Source organism: Pundamilia nyererei, unplaced genomic scaffold (genome assembly GCF_000239375.1).
Source record: "Pundamilia nyererei isolate P.nyererei 1_Seehausen unplaced genomic scaffold, PunNye1.0 scaffold00066, whole genome shotgun sequence".
NCBI classification, from domain to species: Eukaryota; Metazoa; Chordata; class Actinopteri; order Cichliformes; family Cichlidae; genus Pundamilia; species Pundamilia nyererei.
In genome coordinates this window covers 258534-268964 of record NW_005187467.1, presented here as the reverse complement: position 1 = coordinate 268964, position 10431 = coordinate 258534, and the positions used below count along the sequence as shown (strand labels likewise).

The window sequence follows — 10431 nt, the reverse complement described above, 5'->3', positions numbered from 1 at the left end:
AAGAAGAAGAAGAAGAAGAAGGAAAAAACGAACGAGTGGGTGAGAGGATGGAGAGGAAACGAGAGATGGGGGGAGGGGGCCCGATTAGAAAAGGGAAGAAGGAGAGGAGGGGTGAGAATGAGGGAGAGCGAGGGAGAGAGAAAAATCACATTTCATTCATAAAGTTTGGCTTTAAAAAATCATAATGAAACCCCGAGACACGTTGATAAAAATCACAACGCCTCCATCCCTCCCTCGTTTTACTGTAGCCATGTCTTGAATGACGCGATGCTGGCCCCAAACTCGCCATATTTCGCCTCCCCCCTCCATACATTTTACACACTGACTGATTTCGTGCTTGTTTTTACCAATCACTAACCACGCATTTCGTTTTTGAATTGCTGCATAGCACCCGATGTTTGCTCAGTACAATAATTGTTGTTATTTCGTTAATTTTGTGCGTGCATGCCGTGTGCCAGTCATCCAAAAAGCACAGGTCCACATGTAGGTGGCTTGACATTTATCACAATTTGGCGTGGATATATCGGAAATGGGGTGTATGCTGTTGATTCAAAACTACGTAATGGTGTTTTTATTCTCGGCAGCCTGCTAAACTGTAGAGCACCGAATGTGATAACAGTGCATGATACTGGTGTAACACTGAGGGTGGTGGCGTTCTTTCCTATCCGGTTTTTTTTTTTTTTTTTGGCGGACGATTGAATATATATGTGCAATGTTAAAAATGAAAATGTAAGGACTTACTCGCCCTCCATGGCTCGGTGTTGCCCGCCGCTTGCAGCAGCCCACCCCAGGGTCTCCTCTCTCTCTCTCTCTCTCTCTCTCCCTCTCTCTCTCTTTTTATCCTCCTTTCAGGAAACACTCAGGCTCGCTCACATTCTCTCTCCATCTGCTCTCATTTTCCTAATCTTTCTCTCTCTTGCTCTCGCTCTCTCTCTCCACCTTGATGTCGTTTCGGTGTATCAGGATAGGCTTGAGGTTGCAGCAGCCATTTTCCGCTGGCAGCATCCTCCCTCTCTCTCTTTCTCTCTCTCCCTCCCTCCCTCATTCTCTCTCTCTCTCTCGCTCCAAATCACTCCCTCTCTTATTCCTTTTCTCACTCTACCTGCCCTGTGCCAGCACATCCACACTAATCATTGACAGCATCGCGGCTTTAGCTAGCCTATAGGGTTTTTCACCATGTGATTTTAAATGGCTGATAATGATACCGAGTTGCTGATACATGCAGTGACGTGGGTGGTGAATGAAAAGCTCGGTAAAACCATCAATGACCTCTGGTTGATCCGTGATAACTGTGGAGAAAACTAAATTCTATGAAATTCTATGAAATGCAGGTAAAATAAAATCCGACTGCATAGTTCCTTTAAAGTATAAGCCCGGCACAGTAATATGCGTCTGTATTAATTACATTTTAACTGTTTATATATACAGTTTATATGCAACCAAAAGCAGGGCAAAAATACTATTTAGTCCACTACAAGGTCCATAGTTTTGGCGAATCCACAAAGGTTTCAGCACCATGGACAGCAATTCACCTTAGCGTAATGAAATGGTACATCCCCAATGTGAAGGCATTTGGGGTTAAACGCTGTGTTTCAATACACTCTGGTGACTTTTTACTTTATGACCATTTTTGTTACTTTTTAAACAACGAATATACGGTATACTACCTCACTGCGGCTATTCATATAGGCCGTATATTTACCGCTAGTGTTTTCTAAGAGAAATAAATGCAGGTAAAATAAAATTAGAATGCATATTTACTATTTTAGTATAAGCCAGTGTATATATATACACATATATATATGTCACTGTTTACTACAGGGAAAAAAAATTTGCTACTGGCACTTAACACAGTGTATCAATGGCACTGTGACAACCTTTTATTTTGTGGTAATTTATTACTTTCTTCTGCCATAAATATACCAGCCTACTGTTTGAACTTGGAAAAAATATATATCACTATGGATGTTCCTATAAGTTACATAATATCCATATTTTTTAATGTACAATTTACCCCATGTGAATAGATGACACTCTGGCCACTAATCATTTTAGTTTTCAACTCTAAGGCCATAAATACACCAAATGCACTTGTAAAAATTATGCTGCACTGTAGCTATTCATAAAGACTGCTTTCTCACGACGTTTGAGAAAAGTAGCCCAGCTATGTTTTGTCTCTTTCCGTTAAAATTCCTGCAATTCTTCACAATGTCCTTGGACTGCTTTGAGTTAAAGCAGAAATACCACAATGAGAACTGTAATGTAAAGCGGCAATGATAGGCATTGCTGCCACGTGTTTTTAATGTCTCTTTAATGAAAATTATAGCGTGAGCCTATTCCATGTCCATCAAATTCACTTATTATAAATTAACTTTCTACTGTCCGTTCAGTCCCTCTAATCCATTTAGCATTTGAATTTAAAAGAAAAAAAAGTAAGTGTGAATTAACAACAACATACCAGACAATGGAGATTCTTGGAAATCAAGCGTGAAAAGAAAATTTTTCTTAAGTTGAGAAAGAGATTACTTTTTCATTCATCCCTGAAGCTCAGTTATGTTACATCAGAAAAATAACCTGATTTAAACACACAGGTTCTCACAACTTTAACATGTACAATTCTTTTAAATGCAAAAAACATAATCTCACGGTACTTTACAAGATAAAGGACTTACACTATTAGAGTAACCAAACTAATCCCTTTAAGCCAACTCTCTTGGTGATAGTGGTCTGTCTCGCTCTTGTAGTTCTGTAGAAGATGTTGTGTTTAAATACCCAAGGTTAGTTTTCAGCACCACGGACGGTCCCTTAAAAAACGGCTCAGACGCAATCACAAACTAATCTGTTTTATGTGTCTTCATCACTTTTAAGTTAGTTTAGAAAAAATATTCCATGAAGGCTAACCCAAAACATATTTAATGTTAAACCTTGACATAATTTACTCATTTTAGTAACAATAACCTACTACTAACAACAACAACAATATGAGCTCGTTATTCGCCAAAATGTCAGGTATTAACAGTGCAGAGACAGGTATTTAAGATATTATAATTTTGGGGGGGTGGATCAATTCAATTCAATTTAATTTATACAGCGCCAAATCGCAACAACAGTCGCCTCAAGGCGCTTTATATTGTAAAGTAGATCCTACAATAATAGATACAGAGAAAAAACCAACAATCATATGACCTCCTATGAGCGAGCACTATGGCGACAGTGGGGAGGAAAAACTCCATTTTAACAGGAAGAAACTTCCGGCAGAACCAGGCTCGGGGAGGGGCGGGGCGATCTGCTGCAACCGGTTGAGAGAAGGAAGACAGGATAAAAGACATGCTGTGGAAGAGAGACAGAGATAAATAACAGATATGATTCAATGCAGAGAGGTCTATTAATACATAGTGAGTGAGAAAGGTGACTGGAAAGGAAAAACTCAATGCATCATGGGAATCCCCTGGCAGCCTACGTCTATTGCAGCATAACTAAGGGAGGATTCAGGGTCACCTGATCCAGCCCTAACTATATGCTATATCACATACTGCATTTTTCCAAACTACGTCCAGCACCATGTCATGATCTCTATGTGTTTAGAGGCACACCACAATTTCACTTTAATTCATTCATGCAATAGCATTGCAGTTTTATCAGATGCAATATGCATCATGTAGATCTCCCTTTTCCACCACTTCTCAAAGATTCTCTGTTGGATTGAGGTCAGGTGGAGTTCATTTCAACACAGTGAACCTGACATTGATATGGTCAGCAAACCAATGTGATATATTTTAAGCTCGTGAAAGCAGCTAAGATGGGCACACTTTAGTAACAAAGAGGTGGACAGCAACAATATTAAGACCGACTATAGTGTTTGAAAGATGTTCAGTTGGTACTAAAGGGGCCAAGGTGTGTCAAGAAGATATCACCCACGCTATTAAACCACTAGAAGCAGTCTAAGCTACTGATTCAATGCAGGATGAATCCACACTTCATGTCCTTTATGCTAAATTCTGACCCCAAATGTTGCAGCAGAAATTGAGACTCATCAGACCACAAAACATTTTTTGACTCTTGGATTATCCTATTGGCGACTTGTGGAATTAGAACCGTTTCGTTCTTAGCTGACCAAAGTGGTACCCTGTGTGGTCTTCTACTGCTGTAGCCCATTTGCTGTTTCGCATACCTTGGTTGCAACTGGTTATTGGTTATTTTAGTTACTGTTTCCTTCCTTAAAAAAATGTTTCCTTTCTTCACAGTTTGAAGGAGTCTTGCCATTTTCCTGTGACCAGGAGATGGATGTGAGAATTTCCCAGTAGATCAGCAGTTTCTAAGACACTCACCAACAGCAAGAACCATACCTAACCACTCAAGTTAATTAAAGGTGAGTTAAATCACCTTTCCTCCCCATACTGATGCTCATTTTGAACTTCTTCAAGTCATTTTAACCATGCCTAAAGGATTGAACAGATTGATTGTTAATACAAATGTCGAATCATTCAAACCGGTGTAACTTAAAAAGTGGCCGGTAAGTGTAAGGCAATGACAAAACATGGCAGCGTCATTACACATCCAAGTACTCAAAAAACTAAACTTCCACCGTGAAACCAGTTTATTTTTGTTTTGTTTTTTGGTTAATCTGTCATTTTAAGGTTATTTGAATACACAAAATATTACTAATGATTCAAAACTTACATATCTTATTCACAATGCGCTTACAAACCTCTACCTGGCCACATAACACCTTAATTTGCTTAAATGGCCTACAAATTAATACAATCAGGAAAATAAGTATAAATCAAATGAAACCCAGCAATGGCAGTGAAACAATACACAGATTGATGGACTCAATTCCTGAGCGATTGTGGCTCAAGAGTTGGGAGTTTGCCTTGTTATCAGAAGGTTGCCGGTTTGAGTCCCGGCTTGGACAGTCTCGGTCGTTGTGTCCTTGGGCAAGATATTTCACCCGTTGCCTACTGGTGGTGGTCAGAGGGCCCGGTGGTGCCAGTGTCCGGCAGCCTCGCCTCTGTCAGTGCGCCCCAGAGTGGCTGTGGCTACAATGTAGCTTGCCATCACCAGCGTGTGAATGTATGGGTGGATGACTGGTTGTGTAAAGCGCTATACAAATACAGGCCATTTACCATTTAGTTTGCCCCTCTGAAGCAATGAAAAGATTCACAAGACTGTGACCCAGTAACACAAATCCCACAAGCTGCATCAGCTCCAAGTGCAATTCACATCTCTTAAAAACAAGCAACCAAAAAAAACCCAACAATCGTGGATTAAAGGAGTTGTACAATGAAACTAAAACAACATACCACAAATAAAAGAAAAATAGTCTGTTTTAAATCTTTTTTCATAATTGCAGAAAGGGATAATGAATAACTGAATGGATATTTATTTCAATTGCATCATCACCAGTTGCTGGGTGCTCTGAAGTCAGATATCCAACACCACCTCTGGCATGTCAGAATAACCAAAACATGCTTAGCACCCAAAGAAAAAGAAGTGCACAGGAGACATGTGGTATGGTATGGTATAGTATAGTATACGTTCAACATAAGGAATCTGGCTATCATTAATAAAATCTGAATAACTATGTGATCGTAACTAGGAACTTTCATCTTACCCTTAAGATGAAAGTTCAAGCATTTTACCCTTCCTTATATTTTCCTTTGTACCATTGGTTAATAATCAGTAATTCTATTTTTGATTCCACTTCCAAATGCACCAGCTGCATCCAGCTTACTCAACATTGAAAGAGACTAGAAAAGACACTGACCAATGAAAGAAGGCATTACTATTGAGCTGCTATCAGTGGCTTAATTCTGGGGAAAGTTAGACATGTATAAAGAACACAACACTAACATGCAAAAAGTTTGTTTTATGAATCATTTATTGTAGATCAATGTGTTTACAAAATGTCTAGTGAGGAAGAGTCAAACACAAACTTCAGTGGCAATTTTAGATACAAGGCAAGGGCAATACATTTATTTTTGTTCTACCCAGGAGAGAAAACTTTGATACAAAAAGAATTTGAAGTTCAGGAAAAAAAATGGTGAGTTTGTTGACAGTTGTTTGACACTGAATACCAAAATTAGGGTGATGACTTTAAATTTTCTTACAGTTGAAAAAGAAGAGACCCAGTGTTTAAAAGAAATATCTGGGAATGACTAAAGAAAACTAAAGTTTAACGTTGGACAGATGGTATTTTGAATAAAAGAACCGGCTTTAAACACTCAGACTCTCACATGTCTGCAATATAGATATTTATATAGCAACTGCTAATTAGACCAAAGGTGATATTTTCAGTGGGGGGTTTTGTATTAAAATAAAAACCAATCTGTCAGACTTCCAGGTAGATTTGGGAAAACAGGAATAATGGATGCCAGTTGATTTGTGAGGCATAGGAAACAAATAAACCACTCTGGCAATAAAGGAAGTCATATCCCTTAGTGAAACTGTGTTTGAGCTGACTGGATGTATACTGGACCAGTGGCGTGTTTGTCTGAGTGCATCTGTACATGGTTGAGTGTGTTCCTGGGGGCGGATTACACAATCATTTCCAGCTGTCGTGCGTATTCGATGACCTGTTGTGCCAGCTCAGTAGAAGGGATGTTCACCTCTTCTGTCCGCTGTTGCTGATTGGTGAAAGAGTAATAGCCATCTGCACTCAAATTCCATCCTCTCTGAAATGGGGGAAAATGTATTCATTTAAACAAATAAAAAATAAAATGAAAATCAACAGTTACAGATTGCTTATGTAGTTATTTGACTTATTACATGCAATAATCTAGGAAGGATTTTTATTTTAATTATAGACAACTTGTTACGGAACATCTGAAAACAAACAGTAAAATGTATCTTTTCCATCTGATGTTATGGATATTACTTATTTTTCAGGTTCTGCCTATGCACAAATTTTATCTAACATCTGGAGGGACATTTTCTGTATATTAACAAGCCAGTTTCTGACAACTCCCCTTCCTATATCCAATCATAATGACATCTACAACATAACACGTTGATTAAGAACCAACTTAGACTTTACATAAATATTTCAGGCACCAAGGCCACCTGACAGCCAGTGTTTGCCTAATAAATCTTAATAAGCATTTGCATAAGCAGAAGCAACAGAGTTAAGCAGGAACTTAATTTCTTTAAATCATGTTATCACAGCAGGAATCTAATGTCTCCTCCTCATAATATCTGGATTTGACTACAGGCTTGATTCCCAAATGAAAACAGACTTACCTTCTTGGCATAATCTGTCATCTTTTTGGGGGAACTGAAGAAAAGCACACGGGTAGCTTCACTGAACTGGATCTGCTCATACGCCTTCTCTATGCAACCTGCAATCTCGTCGCTGCAATTGAAAAGGTCAGCTTTAGTTAAAGTCATCTTCAAAGGACAGAGTTGTATTTTTAATGACGTTTTATACATTTCTACATTATTATGGCACAACACAGTGAAATGAAGTTGTTTTTTTCCCCCCCAGAGTTCACAGTACAAATCAAGAAACATTAAAAATTAGACAAAGACAGGAAAGATGTTGTTTAAAAAGGTGTTTAAACTGCCATCTATTTCACATTTGCTCAGGTTAAAGTATTGGTACAACTATGAGAGTAAAATAAATCATTGTGTTTGTTGTGTTGAGTTGTCTTTACACTATTCACTGTAACTATGTAAAATGGATTAAAATAGCGTTTGCACACCTAACTGTTGTTATGTGGTTGTAGGCTACTGATAAATATTTTAAAATTCACAACGAATGCAGAATGTGTAAAAGGCATAGAAATCATTATGGTCCTTACCGAATTGTGTCCAGAAGAATATCTATAAAAAAGGTGTAGCTCTCAGCAGGGATGTTGCCTTTGGCTAGGAATACTTTGTTGTAGCTTCCCTCCATCAAGTACTGAAATTAGCAGAGAGAGAATAAAATATTAAGATTGCATTTACATCAAAGTTACTATAACAGGACTTAAATTATTGTGTATAAGTAAAACTCCAATAAGCCAAGCATTTGTCCAAATAAATATTTAGTTTGTGTAAATTAATATATATACCTTTAAATACATAATGGGTATAAAATATCAGAGCACACATCGATCTACCTCAGGCCAAAAGCAATCTATTAAATCTTAGTGAAGCATATAAAGGAATTACTGCAAATAGCAGTCAAACATCACCCTCTGATGCAACATCTATTGTAGGATCAAAACTATTTTACAAATGTAGCTTCTATAATTTCAAGTTAACACTAATGCTAGCATGCATGCATATATATATCACTAATTTTGAGCAATTTACGGGTACAAATTTCCAATTGGACACACAAATTTTTTTTTTCTTTAACACCTGATATTACACAATAAAAATCATCCAAATCAAAATCAGGCATTGTCCATAAGTAAGCTATAGCACCTGCTCTAGAGACACTGGGTGTCTGATGTACACGTTGGTCTGAATATCTCTAGCACTCAATCTTTCGAGTTCTGTGTGAAACTCAGACACGCGATTCTGCGAAAGCAGGAAGAGCAGGTTCAGTCCAAGTAACTGATGCATGTAAGCAGCTTCAGGCAGCTCTTCCCTAAAAAAGAAAAAGATGTAAATAATTACTTCAGTTACAAAAAGACCTCAATCTTGGGCAACAAATTCTCTAAGAGAAAGTGGCATTTACTTGTAATCAAAGTAGTAACATTTTAGCTGGGCCATGTATCGCTCAAAGGACGGGATGTCCTTCTTGAGGATGCTCCATAGGGCTCCTATTTCAAGTACATCACCTAAAATACAAACATAAATTGTACTTAGAAATTATTTTGCAAGTAACTTAAAAAGCTGTTGTGTTAACTTGTGGCAGCTTGATTTGCAGGTACTCACGAGCTAAAATGAGCTGCTGCTTGGTGAGAGAGGATCCACTGGTAGGTAAAAAGTTCAGATCCAACAATGAAATCTGTTTAAAAAGAAAAGATAAATGTAACAATGTAAATCTAAATTACACCACATCATTTGTAACAGAACAAACCCCAAAGTTGGTTTTCATTGAGTTCTAACAACCTAGACAACTTTATAAAACATTTATTTTGATGTCAGACTCCTGTTGAAACTTTTTTCCTTCGTTTCTCAGTCAAACTCTGTTTTTAAAAAATAACAATTACATATACAGAGCATCTCAATGCCAGGGTTATATCACAAGAAAAAAGGTACACAAGATACAGAGGAAAAAGCTGTAACAAGCATTAACAATCTAATTTATCAAAGTTATATTTTATTGTAACAGTTTTTTTTCCCTTTTCAAGATCTTAACTATAGTGCCGTGTTGTAATAGTAATAGTTCCTAATTTAAAAAAATGAATAAAGCTTGACTTGGAGATGGTCCATCTTGTTTTGTGAATGTGAAATTTCCCCAACATTATTATTGATACCCACCAGAAGGCAGTTGTCCAATAAGATGTCCTTAGTAAACAAGGACAGCAAACTGGTGACATGATGAACCAAACCAAAGATATCAAGAATCCTTTTTGTTTTTAAGCATTGAAGAGAATGCTAGTTGTGTATAGTTAGGGGGAACGTTTCAGATTCCCCTTGGAATGCACTTGGTTATTACATTTGTATTTTTTGTCATTTAACAAGAAGCTGCAATGAGCTCTTTATCTCCAAGTGGCTGTACCAAACGTGGAATTGATTGAATTGAATAGGTGTATTTTATATATAGGCTAATATAACTTTCATAATGGTTGCTTCTTAATAGAAATATAACAGATTTGACTGACTTTGCCTTGCAAAACTGGTTGTATATACGAACAATTTTTGAATACGAAAAACATCTTTGCTGATGTCCTTATCACGAGTCACTTTTTAAAAAAAAAAGCAAAGAAAAAAAGGTTCTTCTTTTTAGTGATACCTCTTTCAACTCGGCTTAAACTTGCCAAACAGAAAACTGAGCTAACGAAAGGTACAGTGACGTTAGCTTTCATTGACTGAGTTAATCATTTGTTTCATCATTATCCTAAAATGATGATATTGTTCGATCCGTCTCCAAACATTGGTTTGTAGTTAGCAAGTGAAAACTCTACACTATTCAACCAAAATTAATTTAATTATCGGTGTTTATCCAGTTACTGACGTTAACGTACAGCGTTAGCTGGGCTAGCGTAAGTTAGCAATCTGTTTGCTAACAGTGCTAACGTTTACAAATAGAAAGACTTCCTTCCTACAATCAACCCTGGACAAGCAAATGTGCGACTTTACCTTAAGCTTGCTCAGAAGGTCTCCACATTTGTTTAGGTTTGGATTTTTCTTGTTCCACTCCGCTTTAAGTGTCTCATACAGCCCAGCGGTCTCTTTCAGCGCCATGGTGATTCTGCAAAATATACGACACCGGCCACCGTAACACGTTAAATGACTGTCGTGAAAAAAACCAAAACACGTTACTGCTTCCTTCAG

General features: G+C 37.6%; 2 protein-coding genes across 2 annotated transcripts in view; both read right to left on the bottom strand.

The window, feature by feature from the left end:
- spred3 (sprouty related EVH1 domain containing 3) overlaps positions 1–906 on the bottom strand; it is a 4804-nt gene extending 3898 nt beyond the window's left edge. Inside the window, exon 1 of the mRNA XM_005735904.1 lies at positions 742–906. Within this exon, the coding sequence (XP_005735961.1) occupies positions 742–752 (11 nt within the window). The 5' untranslated portion in view covers positions 753–906. The remainder of the gene's footprint in view (positions 1–741) is intronic.
- Positions 907–5863: 4957 nt separating this feature from the next.
- On the bottom strand, positions 5864–10418 carry psmd8 (proteasome 26S subunit, non-ATPase 8). Its single transcript, XM_005735902.2, has 7 exons — positions 10237–10418; positions 8866–8938; positions 8666–8768; positions 8410–8575; positions 7800–7900; positions 7240–7351; positions 5864–6674 (listed from the first exon to the last, which is right to left on the bottom strand). The coding sequence occupies exons 1-7, from the start codon at positions 10339–10341 to the stop codon at positions 6537–6539; spliced, it is 798 nt and encodes a 265-aa protein (XP_005735959.1). The 5' UTR covers positions 10342–10418; the 3' UTR covers positions 5864–6536.
- Between the last annotated feature and the right edge of the window lie 13 nt (positions 10419–10431).

What these genes read in the sequence shown, in the direction of transcription:
- psmd8 (XM_005735902.2), bottom strand. Translation starts at nt 10,341, where the DNA reads ATGGCGCTGAAAGAGACCGCTGGGCTGTATGAGACACTTAAAGCGGAG. An exon ending in ACCTTCTGAGCAAGCTTAAG is followed by an intron (nt 8,939 to 10,236) that starts GTAAAGTCGCAC and finishes CTTTTTAAACAG; the next exon opens with ATTTCATTGTTGGATCTGAA. An exon ending in ATTCTTCTGGACACAATTCG is followed by an intron (nt 7,352 to 7,799) that starts GTAAGGACCATA and finishes TTTCAATTGCAG; the next exon opens with CGACGAGATTGCAGGTTGCA.